The sequence below is a fragment of the Mesoplodon mirus genome (assembly GCF_964341445.2).
Source record: "Mesoplodon mirus genome assembly, chromosome: 20".
In the NCBI taxonomy this organism is placed as follows: Eukaryota; Metazoa; Chordata; class Mammalia; order Artiodactyla; family Ziphiidae; genus Mesoplodon; species Mesoplodon mirus.
The window spans coordinates 17,575,423-17,600,834 of record NC_138996.1 but is presented as its reverse complement, the minus strand read 5'-3'; the positions used below and the strand labels follow the sequence as shown (position 1 = coordinate 17,600,834).

The window sequence follows — 25,412 nt, the reverse complement described above, 5'->3', positions numbered from 1 at the left end:
TACAGTTTAATGTCTTCGTTTTTTAAATTTTTCTTTCTTTTTTTAAAAATTTTTATCAGAAACAACCTTAATGTCCATCAATAGAGGAATAGATAAAGAAGATGTGGTACAGATACACATGGAATATCACTCAGCCGTAAAAAGGAACGAAACTGGGTCATTTGTAGAGACGTGGATGGACCTAGAGATTGTCATACAGAGTGAAGGGAGTCAGAAAGCGAAAAACAAGTATCGTATATTTGTGGAATGTACGATAATGCATATATGTGGAATGTGAAAATATTGGTACAGATGACCTTATTTACAAAGCAGAAACAGAGACACAGATGTAGCGAACAAACATATGGATACCAAGGGGGAAAGGAGGGGTGGGATGAATTGGGAGATTGGGATTGACATATATACACTATTGACACTATGCATAAAATAGATAACTAATGAGGACCTACTGTATAGCACAGGGAACTCTACTCAATGCTCTGTGGTGACCTAAATGAGAAGGAAATCCAAAAAAGAGGGGATATATGTACATAATAGCTGATTCACTTTGCTGTACAGGAGAAATTAACACAACATTGTAAGGCAACTACACATGTGTGTTTATAACCAGCCCTGTCACAACTGAGGCACCTGCAACTGGCCCGCACAGCCGAGTGTGTGCATACAAACCAGCTTGGGCCACTACTGCTGCTTACTCTGGTCCTCTCCCTAGTTTATGGACCTGGAGGTGCTGCTGAGAACCCCAACAGCCATTGTAACCTCTGCAGACCCCTGGCAGTGCTTGCCAAAGACCACACAAATTGTCGATGTTGTGGAACCCAATGGCCTGATCTACTGAGTTACACCACAATCCCCAAGACATGTAGCCACCACATGCCCCTCCACTTGGCACCCTGCAGCACTAACCCAGGGCCTCAGCACTCTCCGGCATGTCCCCACCCCAGGTGAAGGTCTTTTCTTAGCAAAGTAAGTCCATAAGGTCTCTTCTTTAAATGTGCAGACACCTATGCAAGGCTAAAGGACCATGAAGAATCAGGGAAACCTGACTCCACCAAAGAAATAGAGTAAACCTCCAGTAAATGGCCCCCCCAAAATGGAGATACAGGATTTGCACTACAAAGAATTCAGAATTGTTCTAAAGATGCTCAGGGAGCTATAAGAAAACACAGATAAATACTTTAACAATATCAGGAAAAGAATATAAGAACAAAATGAGGAAAGAAAGAGAAAGAGAACATAAAAAAGAACCAAAGAGGAATTTTGAAGGTAAAGAATACAATGACTGAACTGAAGAGTTCAACAGAGAGCTTCAACAGCAGACTAGACTAAGCAGAAGAAAAAAATCAGTGAGCTCAAAGACAGATTGTTTAAAATTATCCAGTCAGAGGAGCAAAAAGAAAAAAGAAAAGACTGAAGAAAGCCTACAGAGCTTATGGGACACCATTAATAAAACAATCTATACGTTGTTGGATTCCCATGAGAAGGATAGAAGGAGAAAAGTGAAGAAAGCTTATTTAAAGAAATAATGGCTGAGAACTTCCCAAACCTCAGGAGATATCCAAGTTCATGAAGCTAACAGGTCACCCCAAAATTTCAGTCTAAAAATGATCTTCTCTAAGACACTATAATTTTATTTAAAATTTTTAAAATAACATTTTATTAAAATTAAAATTTTTATTAGACAGTTTTATTTAAAACTGTCTAAAATCAGAGACAAAGAGAAGATTTTAAAAGCAGTGAGAGAAATTTTTTTCTCTCATTCAAGGGAACCCCCAATAAAGCTATAATCAGATTTCTCAGCAGAGATCTTGCAGACTAGAAGAGAATGGAATGATATACTCAAAGTACTGAAAGAAAGAAAGTGCCAATCAAGAATACTTAACCCAGTCAAGCTGTCTTTCAGAAATGAAGGCAAAATAAAAGTTTCCCAAACAAAAGCTGAGGAAGTTTATCACCACTAGATCTGCCTTATGAGAAATGCAAAACGGACTTACTCAAGGGGAAATGAAAGGGCTGTAACTGGTAACATAAAATGTATGAATAAACAACACACTAGTAAAGGTACATATATAGTTAGATTCAGAATACTTTAATACTGTAATATGGTGGTGTTAACTCTAGATAAAAGGTGAAGTACAAAAGTATTAAAGATAGCTATAACTACGATAATTTGTTAATGGATACACAATATAAAAAGTTGTAAAGTGTGATGTCAAAAACATAAAATGGGGGAAATAAAAAGGTAGAGTTTTTGCATGCAATTGAAGTTAAACTCTCATAAGCTTAAGATAGACTACTATACCTATACAATGTTTCAAGCCTGCCTCAGGGTCAACACAAAGCAAAAACCTACAGTAGATACACACAAGATAGAGAAGAAGGAATCAAAGTGTACCACTATAGAGAATCATCAGTTCACAAAGGAATATAGCAAGAGAGTAAGAAAGGAACAAGAGAACTACAAAACAGCCAGAAAACAACAAGATGGCAATAGTTGGTTTTTACCTATCAATAATTACTTTAAATGTACATGGTGAAAAAGCACAGAGTGGGTAAAAGGATAAAAAAACAAGACACAACTATATGCTACTTATAAGAGACTCACTTCCAGGACACACACAGACTCAAAGTGAAGAGATGAGAAAACATCCCATGCAAATGGAAACCAAAAGATAGCAGGGGTAGCTACACCTATAATCAGACAAAACAGACTTTAAATCTAAAACATTAACAAGAAACAAGGTCATTACAAATGATAAAGGGGTCAGTTCACCAAAAGGACATAACAACTGTAAATGTATATGCACACAATATCAGAGCACCTAAATATATTAAGCAAATACTAATAGAGCTGAAGGGAGCAATAGAGAACAATATAATAATAGTGGGGGATTTTCAAACCCAAGTTTCAACAATGCATAGATCATCCAGACAGAAAATCAATAAGGGAACATTGGACTTGAACTATATTTTATACCAAGTGGATCTGACATATACAGAACATTCCATCCAACAGCAGCAGAATACAATTTCTTCTCAAGGGCACATGGAACATTTTTCAGGACAGATCATATGTTAGGCCATGAAACCAGTCTCAGTGAATTTTATTTTATTTTACTTATTTTTAATTTAATTTATTTATTATTATTTATTTATTTATTTATGGCTGTGTTGGTCTTTATTTCTGTGCAAGGGCTTTCTCTAGTTGCGGCAAGCGGGGGCCACTCTTCATCGCGGTGTGCAGGCCTCTCACTATCGCGGCCTCTCTTGTTGCGGAGCACAGGCTCCACACGCGCAGCATCAGTAGTTGTGGCTCACGGGCCTAGTTGCTCCATGGCACGTGGGATCCTCCCAGACCAGGGCTTGAACCCGTGTCCCCTGCATTGGCAGGCAGATTCTCAACCACTGAGCCACCAGGGAAGCCCTCAGCGAATTTTAAATCACTGAAATTATTACATCAACGATCTTTTCTGATCACAATAGTATGAAAGTAGAAATCAGTAACAGGATGAAAACTGAAAAATTCACAAATATGAGGATATTGTACAATATGTACCTGAACAACTGATGGGTCAAAGATGAAACCAAAAGGGAAGTAAAAAAACATACTGAAATAAAGGAAAATGGAAACACCACATGCCAAACCTTAAGACATGCAACAAAAGCAGTACTAAGAGGTAATTTTACAGTGATAAATTCCTACATTTGGAAAAAAGAAAGACCTTAAATAAACAACCTAACTTTATACCTCAAGGAACTAGAAAAAGAACTAAGCCCAAAGTTAGCAGAAGGAAGGCAGATAACAAAGTTAAGAGCAGAAACAAATGAAATAGAGAATAGAAAAACAATAGGAAAGGTCAATGAAACACAGAGTTGTTTTTTGAAAAGACAAGCAAAATTGACTTTAGCTAAACTTACCTAGAAAAAAAGAGAGAGGACTCAAATAATTGAAATTATAAATGAAACACCTGACATTACAACTGATATCACAGAAATACAAAGGATCATAAGAGACTATTATGAACAATTATATGCCAACAAATTGGATAACCTAGAAGAAATGGGTAAATTCCTAGAAAACACAACATACCAAGTCTGAATCATAAAGAAAAAATCTGAACACACCAATAACAAGTAAGGACATTGAAAAAGTAATCAAATATCTTCCAGCAAAGAAAAGCCCAGGACCAGGTGGCTTCATGGGCGAATTCTACCAAACATTTAAAGAAGAATTAATGCCAATTCTTCTCAAACTCTTCCAAAAAACTGATGAGGAGGGAACATTCCCAAACTCATTTTATGAGGCCAGCATTACCTTGATATCAGGGCCAGGTAAGGATACTATAAGAAAACTAAAGTCCAATATCTCTGATGAATATAGATGCAAAAATTATTAACAAAATACTAGTAAACCAAATTCAACAACACACTAAAAGGATCATACACCAAAATCAAGTGGGAATTATTCCTGGAATGCAAGGATGGATCAACATATGCAAATCAATAAATGTGACACACATTCATAGAATGAAACATAAAAATCATATGATCATCTCAAAAGACATACAAAAAAAGCATTTGACAAAATTCCACATCATTTCATGATAAAAACTGTCAATAAATTGAATATAGGAGGAACATACCTCAACATAATAAAGGTCATTTTGACAGACTGACAACTAATGTCATACTCAGTGGTGAAAAATTGAAAGCTTTTCCCCTAAGATCAGGAATGAGACAGGAATGCCCACTATCACCACTTTTATTCAACAGAGTATTGAAAGTCCTAGCCAGTGTAGGAAGGCAAGCAAAAGAAATAGAAAGCATCCAAATCAGAAAGGAAGAAGTAAAATGGTCTCTGAAGATGACAGGATCTTATATATAGAAAGTCCTAAAGTGTCTACCAAAAAAACTATTAGACCTAACAAACCAATTCAGTGATGTTTCAGGATACAAATCAACATAAAAAAATCACTGCATTTCTACACACCAACAATGAATTATCTGAAAAAGATGTAAAGAAAACAATTCCATTTACAATAACACCAAAAACAAAATACTCAGGAATAAATTTAACCAAGGAAGGGAAAGAGCTATACACCTAAAACTATAAGACACTAATTAAAGAAACTGAGGAAGACCCAAAAAATAGAAAGATATCCCTTGTTCACGGATTGGAAGAGTTAACATTGTTAAAATGTCAATACTACCCAAAGCCATCTACAGATTCAGTGCAATTTCTATCAAAATTCCAATGGCATTTTTCACAGAAACAGGAAAAACGATCCTAAAATTTAAATGGAACCACAAAAGACCCCAAGAGCCAAAACAATCTTGAGAAAGAAGAACAAAGCTGGGGCATCACACTTCCTGATTTCAAAGTATATCCCAAAGCTACAGAAATCAAAACAGTACTGGCAGTACTGGTACTGGCATAAAAAACCATATAGACCAATGGAACAGAATATCAAGAGCCTAGAAATAAACCCACGCATATATGGTCAAATAATATTTAACAAGGGGGCAAAGAAAACTCAATGAGGAAAGGACAGTCTCTTCAACAAATGATGCTGGGAAAAATGGATATTCACATGCAAAAAAGTCAAACTGTACTCCTATCTTACCACTCACAAAAACTTAACTCAAAATGGATTAAGGACTTAGAGGTAATACCTGAAGCAATAACACTCCTGTAAGAAAACATAGGGGAAAAGTCCTCCTTGACAGTGGTCTTGGCAATGATTTTTTTGGATATGACATCAAAAGCACAAGCAATAAGGAAAAATCAACAATGAGACGACCTCAAACTAAAATGCTTCTGCATGGCTAAAAGAAAGAGTGAAGAAAAGGAAAAGAGAACCTACAGAATGGGAGAAAGTATTTGCAAACTATACATCTGGTAAAGGGCTAATATTCAAAATAACAGAAGGAATTCATAAACTCAATAGCAAAAACAATCTGATTAAAAAATGGGAAGAAGACTTGAAGAAACATTTTTCCAAAGAAAATGTACAAATGGCCAAGTACTTAATAAGGTGCTACACATCACTAATCATCAGGGAAATGCAATTCAAAATCACAGTAAGATATCATCTCACACTTGTTAGACTGGCTATTCTCAAAAGACAAGATAACAAGTGCTGGTGAGGATGTGGAGAAAAGGGAACCTGGTGCATTCTTTGTGGGAATGTAAACTGGTACAGCCACTATGGAGAACAGTATGGAGATTCCTCAAAAAATTGAAAATAGAGCCACCATATGACCCAGCACTCCCACTCCTAGGTGATGTCTGAAGGAGACGAAGTCACTGTGTCTCAGAGATGCCAGCACCCCCACACCCACTGCAGCGCCATGCACAACCGCCAAGACGTGGACGCAACTAAGGTCGACAGATGAATGGATAAATGTGGCATATATACACAATGGGATACTATTCAGCCACAAAAAGAAGGAAATCCTTCCATTTGCAACAACACAGATTAATCTAGAGGACATTATGCTACGTGAAATAAGTCAGAGAGAGAAATGATCTCGCTTACATGTGGAATCTAAAAACATCAAGCTGATAGAAACAGAGCAGAATGGTGGTTTCCAGGGTCTGGAAAGTGCGGGAAATGGGGAGGTGGTGGTCAAAGGGTACAAACTTTCAGTTATAAGATAAGTAAGTTCCAGGGATCTAAGTTACAGAGTGGTGACTATAGTTTATAATACTGTATCGTATGCTTGCAAGGTGCTGTAAGAGTAGAGTTTTAATGTTCTCACTGTAACAATGACAACATGGTAATTGTGTGAGGTGAAGGATGTGTTAACTAACCTTACTATGGTAAACATTTCCCAATATATGTGTATCAAATAGTCACATTGTATGCCTTAAACATACACAATGTTATATGTCAATCATATTTTAACAAAACTGGAGGGAAAAAAAGATATTTTCTAACTCACACAAAAGTCCAGAGATAAGGCAGTATATAGCTGCTCTAAAAAATTACCGCACACTTAGTGGATTAAAACAAATCAAGTTTATTATCTTACAGTTATGTAGGTCATAAGTCTGACATGGGTCTCATGGGGCTAAAACCAAGGTGTCATCTAGATTGCATTTCTTTCTTAGGCTCTAGGGGAGGATCTCTTTCCTTGCTGGCAGAATTCAATCACCTGCAGTTGAAGGACTGAGATCCCCCTTCCTTGCTGGCTGTTAGCCAAAAGCGATCCCCAAATTCCAGACAATACCTGCATTCATAACACCTTTCCTGCATCTTTAAAGCCAGCAAAGGCAAGCTGAATCCCTCTCCTACTTTTCTTTCTTCCTTCAGTCTCTCACTCTTCTGTCTTCCTCTTAAGTTTTTTAAGATTAAGAGCTCATATCATTAAATTGGGCCCACCCAGATTACCCAAAATAATCACCCAAACTCAAGGTCTGTGACCTCAATCACATTTGCAAAGTCCTTTTTGTTAGGTTAAAGGTTGTGGGGATCAGAGGGTGGGCACCTTTGGGGGAGCATTATGCTGGTTACCACAGGAAGAATCTGAACTCATTTAGTCCCTCAACAATATTACGAACTCAAGTTTCTTTTCCTTGACTCTCTACACTGCTGTCCATAGCTTTATCTTTATCTCTGCCTGGCTCCTCTCGTGGTCATAAGAGAGCTGCCAGCAGCAACTAGGCCTACCTGCTCCCTTGCCCACAGACACCAATAGAGACACTGACTTCACCTTCCCAGGATTTCCAAGAAAGCCTCATACTGTGTTATACTGAACCATATTGACTATGCTTGTACATCAGTAAACCAACAAAGGCAAGGGGAATGGGACAAATAATAGTTTAGACTAATTATATGAGACAATCTAGAACTATTAGGGAGACTGCAGTCTACTCGTTTGGTTCTCCTTTAGACACACCCTTCTTCCAATACTTATACTTTCAAAAATGCTCATGCTCACACCGAGAAAGGTCAATCCACCTCACAAAAAGGGAACAATCCAGTCTCATCGAATTACTGCATGTAACTTCAGATCAATGATGTGGGTAATATGCCTTCCCTTAAAGTGGGTCTGGAGGTAGACTCATATAGTCAACATCCATTTAGGCAGCATATGGTTACAAGGTTAAGTTACCTACACGAAAAATAAATTGGTGAAGAAAACGTAGGGTAACCACAATTAAATTTAGAGAAGTGAAGAATGACACAATGGTCAGTGTTAACTGGCCCTTAGCACAAAGTATATCCTTCTAGAAAGAAATAGCTAGGATTCTTGGCCCTCAAAATTCCAAAGGCTAGGAACCATAGCATGATCTTGTTTAGACAATGGTTGTTATTAGGAATTTCAGTCTCCTGGCAACAAGCCTCTGAGACCCTCCCATTTCCCAAGGCCCTGAATTTAGAATGGTCTTTACCCACTGCATTACAATTTGAAACTATCCATTTCTTTCCGCAGACTGCATTTAAAATATATCTTTATTGCATAAAGTTGAGTAGTTCCATTTACCAGGTAGAAAATGCTTAAAAGGAGGTATCTGGGAAAGGCTGAAGACAACAGATTTGTGCTTCATACGTACTTCAGATTTGCCTCATACTTATCTCTTGTTAAATCTCCTTTCTTTTAAACCCATGTTCACACTAACTTTGGAAAAGATGAATTCTTTACTTCAAGCTAATCTTGCAAAGCTGATCTGTGAAACTAGGCCGTAAGTACAAAGGATTTTTTTTTACCAAATCTGAAATTTAAAGGCCTCTTGGATTTAAGCAGGAAATGGGCAGGGCACTTCAATATCCTCAATTTTTTTTGTACAAGTTCCCCCCAAACCACAGCCTCATAAAATATATGGTCTGTGCCCCCACGTATCACCAACTTCCCATTTAGGAACAGTGAGACGTCCTTACTGCCCTCTTTCCAAGTTAAATCCATATCTTAGAATCTTCCACTAGCAAGTGGAAGTACCAAGTTCAACACCAGTACCAAGTTCCTAGTACCAAGTTCAATACCAGTTTAAATGTTATCGACTTCAAGTATGGAAAACCATTCAAACTGGCTTAAAATTGAATTAACTTCTTCTTTTTTTTAAATAAATTTATTTATTTATTTACTTATTTTTGGCTGCACTGCGTCTTCGTTGCTGCGTGCAGGCTTTCTCTAGTTGCGGCGAGCGGGGGCTACTCTTCATTGCAGTGCGCGGGCTTCTCATTGCGGTGGCTCCTCTTGTTGTGGAGCAGGGGCTCTAGGCTCATGGGCTTCAGCCGCTGTGGCACGCAGGCTCAGTAGCTGAGGCGCACGGGCTTAGTTGCTCCGCGGCATGTGGGATCTTCCCAGACCAGGGCTCGAACCCATGTCCCATGCACTGGCAGGCAGATTCTTAACCACTGCGCTACCAGGAAAGTCCTGAGTTAACTTCTTACAACAAGAAATTCAGAAATCAGGCAGCCTTTATCAGTTGACCTATTCCACAGCTCCAGATGTTTTCAAGGATTCAGGTTTTCTCCATCTCTCTGTTTTGCCGTCATCACCTCGAGGGTCATCCAACTGGTGTCGTCATTATTCCAAGAGTGCTGCCATCAACAGGTTGAGCAACATGCTTCCTTGTTCACAGCAGATTGGCTTCTCTTTTCCAGAGACTCCCCCCGCCCACAAGCCAATCTGTCCTCAGTGTGTCACTGGCCCAAACTGATTTAGTTCTTCACCCTCTCCCCAAACCAATCATTGATAAAAGTAGATGAAATCAAGCATGGATGGCTCGGTCTACTCATCTGGGGTAGAATGTAACCTGAGATGCCAAATACAAATTTAACCACAGTGTCAAGATAGATAATGACAATTTTTAAAATGATACCCTTTCACATAAATTTGAAATGTTTAAAGGTAAGTTATCTTAAAACAAAACAAAAAAGGGTCAAACTGATACAAATAGCACAATATACCTAAGAAGAAGTGAATTCAGTTCTCTTTTACCCATTAAGACCAGCTCAAGTTCTTAACTCTTCAGAACATCTCTCAAGACTCTTACGAAGAATACTCAATCACACATCTATGCACCCACCTCTTACTATAACGTTATTTTATATTTAGCTGTATGTCTTCTCCACTGGAATGTAAACTCCTTAAGGCTGAGGAGAAAACATTCATTTTTCTCTGAGGGTATCAAATACAACATCTGACACAGTAGGCACTCAAATGCTCAATGAATGACTTAATACACAGATGTTTAGATGATTAATGTGTTTTTGCTGATTTCACACTTAAGAAGTGGTAGATGCAATGTGGATAAAAAGTGGAGACTGAGGGCTTCCCTGGTGGCGCAGTGGTTGAGAGTCCGCCTGCCGATGCAGGGGACACGGGTTCGTGCCCCGATCCCGGAAGATCCCACATGCCGCGGAGCGGCTGGGCCCGCGAGCCATGGCCGCGGAGCCTGTGTGTCCGGAGCCTGTGCTCCGCAACGGGAGAGGCCACAGCAGTGAGAGGCCCGCGTACAGCAAAAAAAAAAAAAAAAAAAAAAAAAAGTGGAGACTGGGGGGGCTTCCCTGGTGGCGCAGTGGTTGAGAGTCCGCCTGCCGATGCAGGGGACACGGGTTCATGCCCCGGTCCAGGAAGATCCCACATGTTGCGGAGTGGCTGGGCCCGTGAGCCATGGCCGCTGAGCCTGCGCGTCCGGAGCCTGTGCTCCGCAACAGGAGAGGCCACAGCAGTGAGAGGCCTGCGTACCGCAAAAAAAAAAAAAAAAAAAAGTGGAGACTGGGGAGTTCCCTGGTGGCCTAGTGGTTAGGATTCTGGGCTCTCACTGCATGGCCCGGGTTCAGTCCCTGGTTGGGGAACTGAGATACCGCAAGCTGTGCAGCACGGCCAACACAACAACAACAAAGAAGTGGAGATTGGTATCTTTCTGGAGCTACTTGCTTTTGCTGAGATCACAGATTTATAAACTCCTCTAAGGGGAAAAATAAAAAGAAAAGCTAGAGGCAGTCAATGTTATTAATACTTTCTCTTTTCATCTCTCCATCCTATTTTTCTCTTCTGCTAACCAATTCTGATTTTTCCTTTTATTTTTTTTCACCAGTGCCTTAAGGCTACTTAAGGGTACTTTCTACCTTCATTGATTTAAAACAATGAAATAAAAATGTAACTTAATTTAACAGTTAAGTGCTCACTGTGTTGCCAGACTCGGTTCCATACTATGGACACAAAAAACAAATAAGATAAACTTATAATGTAGTAAGGGAATCAGACAAAACCAACATAGTGTGGTAAGTAGTGTAAAACGAGTGTAAAGTACTATGGGAGATAAATGAGTTTGTCTAATTGGGCAAATACCTAAGAAACCAATAAATCCTATACACATTAGTCATTCAGAATGTTCTATCAAGTCTTGTATTGTTGGGTAGTTGTTCTAACTTTTCTGTAATGTTAACAGGGAGAAATAAATGGTTGAAAATTAAGTGTCAGGGGGCATTATGAAAAAGGACACAATTTAAAAATGCCTAATATAACCAAAATAAAGGAACAATGCAGGATTTCATTTTTGATCAAACTACTATTTCAATCTGGAAGGAGCAGTGTATAGCCAGTCCATTCTACTTTTGCTCAAAACTGTGATTTTTAGATGAAAAAATATGCCATCAACTAATTCTGTCATTCTCACCAATTCTCCCCAACAGACAACAAGTGGGGTAGCATGTCTGAGTCAAGAGGAATTGATTCTAAAACAAAAAAAAAGAGACCAAAAACATTCCAAAATGAGTTCTAAGTGTGGGTCCATCAAACTATAGTTATGTTCTAAGTTAAAAATGCAAAATGGTGAAGGAGTCAAGTTCAGAAAATGAAAATGCTAAAACTGTGTTCACACAAGATCTAAACGTATTAAATACAAAATGTTTACAATGAGAACTCTGCATGTGCTCTTATTTTTTCTTACTAAGATAACATAATGGGGCTTCCCTGGTGGCACAGTGGTTAAGTATCTGCCTCCCAATGCAGGGGACATGGGTTCGAGCCCTGGTCCAGGAAGATCCCACATGCCGTGGAGCAACTAAGCCCGTGTGCCACAACTACTGAGCCTGCGCTCTAGAGCCCACAAGCCACAACTACTGAGCCCACGTGCCACAACTACTGAGGCTAACGTGCCTAGAGCCTGTGCTCCACAACAAAAGAAGCCACCACAATGAGGAGCCCATGCACCACAATGAAGAGTAGCCCCCACTCGCCGCAACTAAAGAAAGCCCACGCACAGCAAGGAAGACCCAACGCAGCCAAAAATAATTCATAAATAAATAAATAAATAAATAAACTAACATAATGGAATGTGCCTTCCCAAAAACCAGAAGGGGTACTTTTTAAAAGTTAAGTGTCAGAAATTGTGGCTCTAGTGGAGTAGTTGGAAATAGCCAGATACAACTCCGCCAAATTAAAACATCAACTCAGTCTCTGAAGGATTGAGTCAAGAAAAAAAATTCCATTCTAAATACTTTAAGTGATATTTTATATTATGCAGGAGGCACAAGGATCTACAAAATGGCTCCTTAATAAATGTGCTGATGTATGCTTCTGAAAAACTTACAAAGATTAAAAAAATTAGAAGGGAGTGTCTGAAGTCTGGCTACATTAATGTGCAGGACTTACTAACCAAATCTCACACTTAGCTTTTTACTATTACAAAAGGCTATGAGATGGCAACAAAATAAGGAATAAAACACCTCTGTACTTATTTTCTTAGTAATACTTATCAAATCTCAAATGGTAGAAATAACAGAGTCGTATAAAACCTCACAGCAAAAACAAACAAAATCTCAAGCTTCCTTAGGTCACAGTAACTTACCTCTTAGAAGTAAAATTTTTTTCCAGCTCCTCATTGTGAATCAGTTTTGTATCTCCAAACTGCCATGAAGACTGCAGATCACAGCTCACATCAAGCCGGCACTGATTAAGCGTATCGTGTATGAAACTATACTCTCTAGTATTGGTGCAACAAGGTGACAAGTAAACTAAAAATAAAGAAAAGGGCAAGTGGCTATTTGTGTTTAAAATGACATCGTTGGGACTTCCCTGGTGGCGCAGTGGTTAAGAATCTGCCTGCCAATGCAGCCAACACCGGTTCGAGCCCTGGTCATGGAAGATCCCACATGCCATGGAGCTACTGAGCCCGTGCGCCACAACTACTGCAGCCTGCGTGCCTAGAGCCTGTGCTCCGCAACAAAGAGAAGCCACCACAATGAGAAGCCCGCTCGCTGCAACTAGAGAAAGCCCGTGCACAGCAATGAAGACCCAACGCAGCCAAATAAATAAATAAAATAAAATAAAATGACATTATTGTACATCTGCACAATGACAACTGTGTATCAATATAAGACACAAAATAAACAAATACTTGGAATTTTCTTTAACCATCTGGAGGCATTTATATTTAAGATTCTATAACAGTAATACAGACTTCCTATACCTGGTACAAATGAAATTATGAACCTTGTTTTTCTCCACTACCTATTGGGAGTTCTTAAAAGTTGACGCAGATATACCAGATAGTACTAGAATTCAGGTGACTTAGTTTCAACTTAAGATGTACAGACTCTACACCATACAGTGCTACACAAACCTGGCAGCTACTGTTAGTGCATGAATATTTATTGAATTTCCCCCAAATAAGGCAACCTATATACTAGTAAACTGGTTATTTTGACTTGCAAAAATACCAGAACATCTCTGTAAACTCTTGGCTGACGTGGTGGCATGACTAAGAGGCACACTTTCAGAAGACCATAAGCAGCGTTTTAAGCATTGCTATATTAAGTAGATGCATAAAAGAATAAAACCCTCAAGGAAGAGGACTCGGAGGAAACTGGGGAATACAGTTGATTCTTGTTATTTGGAGAAGGTATAGTCTATTAAAGCTGCTGCCAAGAGTGAATTAGTGAATACTGAACTATTAATCTTAGGAGGAATACAGGGTTAGGTTCCTGTCAGCCTCTGGTCACATTTTTGACAACTGGAATGCCATCTGCAGTAAGTTTGTTTGCCAACATCCCAGTAAAACAAGCCAGTCTCATCAGGGATGGAAACTTGCCACATAACCTTTTCCTGCTTAACACTTAGCAGGTGTCTTTAAAATTCTCCCCCAGCCTCCTGTTCTGCAGAACCTGCTTACCTGCATCCCTTATCACCTTCTGAAGTGTGTGAGTCAGCCAGCACTAGCCAAGAGGGACCTAACATTTTCCTGCCCTGGGGACCATGACTGTAAGTCTCTTTGGCTTTTTGCCTCACAACAGTGCTGCCCACAAGCTATTTATTTATTTATTTATTTATTTGTGTGTTGGGTCTTTGTTTCTGTGCGAGGGCTTTCTCTAGGTGCGGCGAGTGGGGACCAATCTTCATCGCGGTGCGAGGGCCTCTCACTGTTGCGGCCTCTCTTGTTGCGGAGCACAGGCTCCAGACATGCAGGCTCAGTAGTTGTGGCTCACGGGCCTAGCTGCTCTGCGGCATGTGGGATCTTCCCCGACCAGAGCTCGAACTCATGTCCCCTGCATCGGCAGGCGGACTCTCAATCACTGTGCCACCAGGGAAGCCCCGCCTGTTTAGTCTTTTAAGAAACCATCAAACTGTTTTTCAAAAAGTGGCTGATCTCTCTTACCTGACCATCGGTTGCATGACTGATTTGGCTTCTCCATATTCTTCCTAGCTTTTGGCATTGCTATTCTTATTTTAGCTGTTTTAACAAGCATGAAGTGACACCTCGCTGTGGTTCTGATTAGCATTTCCTTAATGGCTATGATGTTGAGCATCTTTTTGTGTGCTTATTTGCCATCCATACCTCCTCTTTAGTGAAATGGCTGTTCATGTCTTTTGCCTGTTTTCTGTTTGGATGTAACTCTCTCTTTTCTCTTACTATTGAGTTTTGAAGGTGCTTTATATGTTCTAGATGACAGTCCTTGGTTAGATTTATGATTTGTAAATGTTTCCGCCCACTCGTAGCTTGTCTTTTCACCTTCCTAACAGAGTCTTTCACAGAATAAAAGTTTTAAATTTTGATGGAGTCCAATTTACCACATTCTTCTTTGGGACTGTGCTTCTGGCATCGCGCTAAGGACTCTTCATCTAACCCTAGATCCTGGAGATGTTTTCTTCTAAAAGTCTTACAGCTTCACATTTTCCATTTAAACCCGGGATTCATTTTGAATTAATTTTTGTGTGAAGTTAGGGTGAAATTCTTTTTTTTTTTTGCCTATGGATAGCTTTCAATTGCTCCAGTGACATCTGATGAAAAGACTACCTTTCCTCCACTCAATATACCCTTGTTAAAAATCAATTGAAAGGAAACCAATTGAGCATATTTATGTAGGTCTACTTCTGGAATCTCCATTCTGTCCCACTGATTTAAGTGTCTATCCCTTTGTTAATGCCACAGTGTCTTGATTACTGTAGCTACACGGTAAGCCTTAGTATTGGCTACAGTAATTCTAAACACTTCTATTTCAAAATTGTTTTCGCTATTCTAGTTTGTCTTCTCATGTAAAATTTTTTAAATTTATTTATTTTTGGTTGCGTTGGGTCTTCGTTGCTGTGCGTGGGCTTTCTCTAGTTGCAGTGAGCGGGGGCTACTCTTCCTTGTGGTGCACAGGCTTCTCGTTGCAGTGGCTTCTCTTGTTGTAGAGCACGGGCTCTAGGCGTGCAGGCTTCTGTAGTTGTGGCTCGTGGGTTCAGTAGCTGTGGCTCACGGGTTCTAGAGCGCAGGCTCAGTAGTTGTGGCACAGGGGCTTAGTTACTCCGCAGCATGTGGGAATCTTCCCAGACCAGGGCTCAAACCTGTGTCCCCTGCATTGGCAGGAGGATTCTTAACCACTGGGCCACCAGGGAAGCCCCTTCTCATGTAAATTTGAGAACAAGCTTATTTATTTACAAAAGGTCTTGCTAGGATTTTGACAGAAACTGCAATAAATCTACAGATAAATTTGTGGAGGACTGACATCTTCATTATGTTGAGTCTTCTAATCAATAAGCACAGTAGGGCCTCCCTGGTGGCGCAGTGGTTGAGAGTCCGCCTGCCGATGCAGGGGATACGGGTTCGTGCCCCGGTCTGGGAGGATCCCATATGCCGCGGAGCGGCTGGGCCCGTGAGCCATGGCCGCTGGGCCTGCGCGTCCGGAGCCTGTGCTCCGCAACGGGGGAGGCCACAGCAGTGAGAGGCCCGCATACCGCAAAAAAAAAATAAAAAATAAAAAAATAAGCACAGTATACCTCTCAAATAACTTAGAATTTCTTTGATTTCTTTCATCAGCACTTTGTACTTTAAAGCATAAAAATCCTGTATATATTTTATTAGTTTTATACATAAGTATTTCATATTCTGAGCTATTAGAAATGGTATTATCATTTTGATTTTCATGGGTTCTTTGCTAGTATATAGAAATTCGATTTATTTTTGTATTTTGATTTTGTATTCAGTGACCCTGCTGAACTTGTTAGTTCCAGGGTTTTCTTTTCTTTTTTTGTAGGTCCCTTGGGATTTTCTATGTAGACCATTGTGTAACCTTCAAGTAGGAACAGTCTTATTTCTTCCTTCCTAATTTCTATGCTCTATGCTTTTTATTTCATTTCCCTGACTTTTCGTGGTTAGAATTTCCAGTACTATGTTGATAAGAGTGGTGAAAGAGAACATTCTTGCCTTCTTTCCCTAAAGAGAAAACATTCAGTTGTTCATCATTAAGCATGATGTTAGCCAGGGGTATTTTTTATATACTTTTTATCAAGCTGAGGAAGTTCTCTATTCCTAGTTTGCTGAGTCTTTATCATGAATGATTTTTGTCAAATGCTTTTTCTGCAAAAATTGATATGATCATGTGATTACTATTATTTATCCTGTGAATACAGACTGACTTTCAAATACCAAACCAGCCTTGCATCCCTTGAATAAAACTCTCTTACTTATAGTATATAATTGATTTTATACATTGCTAAATACAATTTCCTTATATTTTGTATAGGATTTCTGTGTCAAGGTTCATGATGGATATTGGTCTGTAGTTTTCTTTTTCTTTTTTTGTATTACATTTATTTAGCTTTGGTACCAGGGTAATACTGTCCTGATAAAATTATTCTCTCCTCTGCTATTCTGTGGAAGAAATTGTAAAGAATTTGTATTAGCTCTTTTCTTTAATGTTGAGTAGAATTCTCCAGAGAAACCACCTGGGCCTGGAGATTTCTTTTCCAACAGTTCCTGTGGGTTACTTGAACATTTTTAAAATGGCATTTTGATTTATTTATCGTGTTTTTATAAAAAACTTTTAATTCTGAGATAACTGCAGATTCATATGAAGTTGTGATGTATAACAGAGAGAGATTCTATATCCTATATTCACCCAGTTCCCTTCAATGGTAACATCTCACTTTATAATTGCCTTAAATACCTCCTCTACATATACCGAGAATCACATTGAAGAATGTCATACTTTTTGTTCCAACTGTCAAACATGATTAAAAAACTCAAGAGGAGGACTATTATATTTCCCTATATTTTTACTCTCCTTCGTTCTTCCTTCATTACAAATGTTCCCAGCTTCTTTCGTCATTTTCTATTTGGAGAACTTTGTTTAGCCATTCTAAACTAAGATCTACGAATAAAAAATTCTCAGTTTTACTTCATCTGAGAATGTCTACTTCAGTTCTATTCCTGAAGAATATTTTTTCTGGGGACAGTTCTTTTCTTTCTGCACTTAAAAAATGCTGTGCCGGGCCTCCCTGGTGGCGCAAGTGGTTGAGAGTCCGCCTGCCGATGCAGGGGATACGGGTTCGTGCCCCCGTCTGGGAGGATCCCATATGCCGCGGAGCGGCTGGGCCCGTGAGCCATGGCCGCTGGGCCTGCGCATCCGGAGCCTGTGCTCCGCAACGGGGGAGGCCACAACAGTGAGAGGCCCGCATACCGCAAAAAGAAGAAAAAAAAAAAAAATGCTGTGCCACTTCCTCTGGGCTCCATGGTTTCTAATGAGCAATCTCCTGTCATTCAATTTTTTCCCCTATGAATAACATTTAGTTGCTTTCAAGATTTCTTCTGTTCTTAGTTTTCAGAAGTTTGATTATGATGTGCCTTGTCATGGACTTCTCTGGGTTTATCATGTTTAGGGTTTATTCAACCTTTTGATTGTACAGGTTTATGTCTTTTGCCAAGTTTGGGGAATTTTCAGCCAGTATTTATTCAAATACTCTTTCAGCTTTATGCTCTCTTCTACTTCTGGGGCTCTGAGGACAAAGACATTAGGTCTTCTATTATTATTCCACAGGTTCCTGAGGCTCTGTTAATTTGATGTGTTCTCTGTTGTTTAGGCTGGGTTATTTCTGTTATTGTATCTTCAAATCCACTGCTTCTTTCCAAAGTCTTCTTGATTCTTCTCTGGAACCCATCCAATCAGTTTTTTATTTCAATTATTGTATTTTTCAGTTCCAAAACTTCTACTTAATTCTTTATTACATTTTCCATTTCTTTGTTGAGATTTGCCATTTTTTCATTTGTTTCAAGAGTGTTTGTAATTGCTTGCTGAAACATCATTACGATGGCTGTTTTAAAAGCCTTGTCAGATAATTCCAACATCTGTTTTATCGTGATGTTGGCATCTGTTGATTCATCTTTTCTCATTTGAGTTGGGATTTTACTGGTTGTTGGTACGATGAGTGATTTTTTTTAAATATCTTGGTCATTTGGGGTATTGTTAAGAAACTCTAGATCATATTCAATCTTGTGGTTTAACAAGCCTCTATTAAAACTAAGCCAGCAAGGGAGTGTGCCAGTAGGGAAAGGCTGGGGGTGGGGAAGACTCTTTACCACCAGGACATCCTGGCTCTCCACAAGGTCTCCACAGACACCCTGCGGCGGGGTGGTGGTGGTGGTGGTGGCTGTATTGTTACCATGAGAAAGGGGTACAAGTCCATGCTCCTGACTCAGCCTCCACTGACACTGTGGGAGGGGGACAGACGCCTTGTTACTGGTGTGTGTGACAGAGTCTAGGCTCCCCACTTGGCCTTCACTGACTACTCCCACTGAGAAGAGGCAACTCATCACCACAGGGCAAGAGTGGAAGCCCACTGACACTGAAGGGGCACAGGATAGCAGAGAAGGGAACGTATGAAGTTCCAAGAAGGGGAGAGGCACAGGTGGAAGGGGAGAGGCAGAGGTGGAAGTCTAGGCCCTCCATTTAGCCTCTGCTGACAAAGGTGTAGGGCCTATTTCTTTTTTATCCCCCTAGTGTTTTGCAGGAATAGCATGTTCACTGTCAAATAGGTTTCTGTCATTCTAGGATACCCCATTCCCAGTCCCTGGCAAGACAGAACAGACTTTTCTTAGGGCTTTTTGTGTCTGTAAAAGTTGGCATTCCTGGGTTGTGCTCACCCAGTCTGAGACATGGAGGAAACAAACAGAAAATCCAGAGAACTTAATGCGACATCACTCCTTAACTCCCAGGGTCCCACACTGATCCATCTTCTTCTCTCCACCTTTCAAAGTCTTCTTATGTTTATGTATGATGTCCAGTGTTTTTAGGTGTACTTAGTGGGAGGGATAGTAGACATGTGTCTATTTTATTTTGTGTGGAACCAAAAGTACATGTGTATTTAAGGAATTAAAAGCCTGACTTAACCTAATTTTATGTAGAGTCAAAAGAGAAGATGAGCATAAACAAAGAATCAGAGAAATGTAGTAACAGTTATGAAATAATCCCATCTTCCATAGAAACATTACCTTTCCCAGCTGTCCTCCTGATCTTGGGAATGGTGAATTTTTTCAAGGGATTGACATCTATACCAGTAACAAATAAAGGTTCAGTAGTTGAGTTCATTTTCCATAGCATCTTGTATTTAGCAATCTCTTTCATTTCCATTTTGTTGGTGGCCTAAAATCAACCCAAAGTTATTAAACAAAAGGTCAGTAAATACATAAGAGGCAATGGCAGTAAAACTATTTAAAAGTTCTTACATGAAATATAAAGATATATTTTTGGTCACACTCACAACAGATTTCAATCTCAATTTGGCAGGTTACCCAAAAGAATTTTGGGTTTTATATAATATAAAAATATTTATTTTGTAGTTTCTAATATACATTTTTCCTTGCAATTTAAAGCCTGTGTGTTTCCGAAAAGCTTAATAACATCTAAACAACAATTTCTGTTAACATTTGGTTAAGCTCTTGCCAAGTATCTATTTTTTAAAGTGTTTTTCCTATACACTTCTGTGAATTGAATGGCATTCTCTAAATTAGAATCTTTGGCTTGGGGAGAAACTTATGAATGTTTTAAACCAACTATTGCATGGCTATCCCTACAACTGATAGCCTAAAACAGTCACCATCACTCACTGGCTATTGTTCCACAGTATTACTACCAATGGATTAAGACATCATATATTGTTATATTACTAGTAACATATTCCTTTTCCTTCCTCCTCCTTTCAACCCTTTCCCCCAAACATACACATACATTGATTAACCTTTCAAGTAGAACTCATACTGGATATCAAAGGAAAGCTATGGTGCCCACACACTGAGAAATACATGCAAAGATATATTTTTCATGCCATTTCATAATATGTTTCCTGGGCCTCCTGATACCTATCAACTGCTTAGTTCAAGCATTAGATCACAATCCAAATTAAGAGGTGCCAAAATTCTACAGAAGGGTCACAAAGGAAAAGATTCTAGCAAAGGTTCACAAAGGATTATTCCCCACAGTCCCCACTCCTTCACCCTTTATGAAAGGTGATCTTGCAGTCAAACATGGATCAGAACAGGGAACGGACCAAGACCTCTAGAAAGAGAAGAAAACCAGCCTTTCTCTCATCCAGTCACGTGGACAGACACTAGCGGTGTAGCCTACTGACAAGAATACCCTTAACGTATACTAGCTCCAGAGATATTTGTCCAGACTGCCATGTTCATGTGGAAGTTTAATAAGGTGGGAAAGGGAGAAAAATTTACCTAGAATAACTTTTATTACAAAAACCTCTTCAATTCATCATGTTCTATACCTACTGCACGCAAAGGTATACAGCCATCAGTTAAATATACTTTATACTTGAAGAGTCTCATGCTGTGACAATCAGTATTTTCTGTAACTACAGTAAGATGGGTGATATTTCAGCTATATGGTTCCTTAAAAAATGTTTCTCTAGTAGAATTTACTAATAAAGTAAAGACTTCTGAAATTGACTCATTTTGTTCCTCAGTGCTCAGGATAATACTTAGCCACAAAGTAGCTATGTTAAAAATCGTCTGATGAAAGATGAATATTCAGGGAACAATGTATTCAATGTCCTTCATTAAGTAAGTTGTACCCAGCCAGTTTTCAAGTATAATCTTTCAGGTAGGAATAATACCCCTTTTACTTCAGTCCAAACAAATCAGCCACATTAAAGTGGTAACAAATTTATATATTTCTTCATGCTTATAGATCACAGTCCCAGAACCACTTATTTCTGTTATTTATTTTTATATACATGTGCAAAAATGTTATATATTGCAAAATATATACAATAGTCCTATAACCATTATCTATGTATTTATATATATTATTTAGTTTTCTATGTATAAAAATGAAATCACAAAGTTTGAATCCAGGGAGTTCATGCTATGGCTGTGCTATGGGGTCCTGGATTATTCTAGGTGACAGTAAAGAGAAAAATCAGTTAATACTAAAAGCTTCAAGAATAGTTAATACACAGGACACTGAACTTAGTAGGTCCTTAAGAGATACTAAAATGGATGAATGAATTAAAGATCAAACAAAGAAACCCAAAACAGAAAGCTTCCCCAACAACTAAAACATCTATTCATATAGGTCCTAAGAGTACGAATATTATGAACAACTATAAGTCAATACATTTAAAGATTACACAAATAATAAATTCCAGGAAAAAATTTACTAAAGTTGATTCAAGAAGAAATTAAAATAATGCATCATCCTATTACTACTAAAAGGAAGTTAAATTAGTAGTTACAAATTGATTCTAAAAATAAAAACAATGATATTACTATATCATAAATAAGCCAAGTACATCCCAGAAATGCAAGAGAGATTTAATAACAGGAAATGGGTATATTTCATTTACTACATAAACCTATAAAAGGAGAAAAAAATCAAGTGATTATGTCAACAGATGAAGAGAAAGCACCTAATCAAATTCCAAATTCACTTATGATTAAAAAAATAGTCTTAGTAAAGGAAACATCCATAACTTGATGACAGGTATCTGCTGAAAATTTCTAGCAAACTGGTAAATGTCTGATGCACTACCTTTTTTTTTTTTTTTTTTTTTTTTTCGGTATGCGGGCCTCTCACCGCTGTGGCCTCTCCCGTTGCGGAGCACAGGCTCCGGACGCGCAGGCCCAGCGGCCATGGCTCACGGGCCCAGCCGCTCCGCGGCACACGGGATCCTCCCAGACCGGGGCACGAACCCGTATCCCCTGCATCGGCAGGCGGACCCCCAACCACTGCGCCACCAGGGAGGCCCTGCACTACCTTTTAAATGTAGAATAAATCAAGGATACCACTATCTCTGCTTCCTTTTAACAGTGTCCTGGAGGTACTCACAAGGGCAGAAGACAAGAAGTAATAGGTATAAAGGAACTAAAAAACTAAAGGGGAAAGGAAAAGGGCTTGGGAATTTCTGGGAGTGACAGAATGAGTCTAAGCTTGGAAGAGAAAGCTTAGACCCAAGTAACAGATGAAGAGTGAATTTTACTTAGGTAAAAAATCATAATGATTCAAATTCTCGTTCTACTATTCATTAACTATGCTGTTAGGCAAAATATCTAACTTCTCTGAGACTAACAGTATCCATACCTCACATGATTGCAGAAGCCGGTAAAAAACAACTGCACACTATGAACTGTTAGTGATATCCTGAAGCCTATCATGTGGACCCAACTTACAGAGTCTGTCCAGAAGCAGTATTGTAAAGATAACTGGGTTAGAAGTCAAGTGATATTGGTTCTAATTCTCGATCTGCAATTAACCAATTAACCTTAGTTAATCAACATGTCACTAACTTCCTTTGCAGTGCATTACTCTGCTTGCATTATGAATGCTAATACATTCTTCAGAGGCAGGTTAGCAGCAAAGGAATAAATCCCTTTTATGTCAAATACCCAGTCTAAAGACTTAGGCCTCTTAAAGTTTATCTTAAAAGAATATTTGTACTGAGTTTCCTAAAACTATCATTAAAAATTAAGGACCTGAATGCTTGAGACCACTGGTTATGGATTAGAGATTACTAAATAAACCTGCAAAATCTTTTACCCGCTTACTATCAAAAAATCTTTAATAACAGAACTTGGTGTTTCAATTGAACAACTTAGAGAGCCCTAGAATTTCTTTAATAAGACTCAACTGCTATCAGTTATGAAAAGGTTTCCTAGTATAAGGCAACTCAAGATGACTGTAGCTACATGAAGCATCAGTGAGAAAGTTTTTTTTCAGTTCTCTTGCAAACTTCCACATTAATCCGCTTGTTGTTAACTTACCTTTAACATCTCTAAAAGTTTGCTAATCTCTTTTTAACAAAAACAATGACTCAGTTTCAGGATTTTCTGGCAAATGACACTGTTCTATTTTTACAATTACCTTTGATTTGTTCCAAATAGTACCGATTTTCTACTTATTTTCCATCCCAAAATATACCTAAGTTAAAAATAAGTCTATTATAAAATATTAAAGACACTATTCTAACGGTGATATGCAGATATGGCAAAGATCATCCCTCTTCCAGTAATCTCAGGAAAGAGTTCCTGATGAATAAATAAATGAGGAATAAATAATGTTCTTGAAACCTGAGTCACAAACACATAAATTCTAAGTTCTTCAGCAGAGTTCTAAATGGTTAAGAGTAAGAATTACTTCTGATAAAAGGTTAAATCATATCATACATATGATAAACTACATACACATTTAATGAGATTAAGTCAAAAATCCCCCAGTTAATAAAAACAGAACTACCATATGACCCAGCAATCCCACTACTGGGCATATATCCTGAGAAAACCATAATTCAAAAGCAGACACGTACCTCGATGTTCACTGCAGCACTATTTACAATAGCCAGGACATGGAAGCAACCTAAGTGTCCATCAACAGATGAATGGATAAAGAAGATGTGGCACATATATACAATAGAATATTACTCAGCCATAAAAAAATGAAATTGAGTTATTTGTAGTGAGGTGGACGGACCTAGAGTCTGTCATACAGAGTGAAGTCAGTCAGAAAGAGAAAAACAAATACCGTATGCTAACACATATATATGGAATCTAAAAAAAAAAAGGTTCTTATGAACCTAGGGGCAGGACAGGAATACAGACGCAGATGTAGAGAATGGACTTGAGGACACAGGGAGGGGGAAGGGTAAACTGGGATGAAATGAGAGAGTAACACTGACATATATACACTACCAAACATAAAACAGCTAGTGGGAAGCTGCTGCACAGCACGAGGAGATCAGCTCAGTACTCTGTGACCACCTAGAGGGGTGGGATAGGGAGGTTGGGAGGGAGACACAAGAGGGAGGGGATATGGGGATATACATATGAATATAGCTGATTCACTTTGTTATACAGCAGAAACTAACACAACATTGTAAAGCAATTATACTCCAATAAAGATGTTAAAAAAAAAAGGCAAAATAAAAAAAAAAAAGAATCCCCCAATTAAGACAATATGATGTCAAAATGAAATATATTTTAGTCCAACTTTTCACTTCATAGATCGGGGGTTGGCAAACTATAGCCTGTGGGTCAAATCCAGCCCATTACTAGTATTTGTAGGGCCCACAGCTAAATGACTTTTTAAAAAAAAGGAATAATATTTCATGTCACTTGAAAAATTATATGAAATTCAAATTTAAGTGTCTGTAGTAAGTCTTACTAGACTATAGCCACACTCATTCATTTACCTATCTGTCTATGGCTGCTTTCCTATTAGAATAGCATAGTTGAGTAAATATGACAGAGACCCTATGGCATACAAAGACTGAAATATTTACCATCTAGCCCTTTACAGAAAAAGTTTGCCAACCCCTGTTATAGATGAAATAACTAAGTATCAAAGAATTGGAACAATAAAAACTAGGTCTTTTTTTTTTTAATGTCTCAAGTTAATCTTTTTTTAAAATATGTATTTATTTATTTATTTTTGGCTGTGTTGGGTCTTCGTTTCTGTGCGAGGGCATTCTCTAGTTGTGGCAAGCAGGGGCCACTCTTCATCACAGTGCACGGGCCTCTCACTATCGCGGCCTCTCTTGTTGCGGAGCACAGGCTCCAGACGTGCAGGCTCAGGAGCTGTAGCTCACGGGCCTAGTTGCTCCGCGGCATGTGGGATCTTCCCAGACCAGGGCTCGAACCCGTGTTCCATGCATTGGCAGGCAGATTCTCAACCACTGTGCCACCAGGGAAGACCAAA

The 25,412-nt window shown here is 38.9% G+C and overlaps 1 protein-coding gene across 1 annotated transcript in view; it reads right to left on the bottom strand.

Annotated features, from left to right (window-relative positions):
* Positions 1-19,850, bottom strand: part of TEX15 (testis expressed 15, meiosis and synapsis associated) — a gene marked incomplete at its 3' end in the record, with an annotated part of 43,801 nt that extends 23,951 nt beyond the window's left edge. The window contains 2 exon segments of the mRNA XM_082608820.1: positions 12,806-12,971; positions 19,706-19,850. Of these exon segments, the coding sequence (XP_082464946.1) occupies positions 12,806-12,971; positions 19,706-19,844 (305 nt within the window). The 5' untranslated portion in view covers positions 19,845-19,850.
* Positions 19,851-25,412: the final 5,562 nt, after the last annotated feature.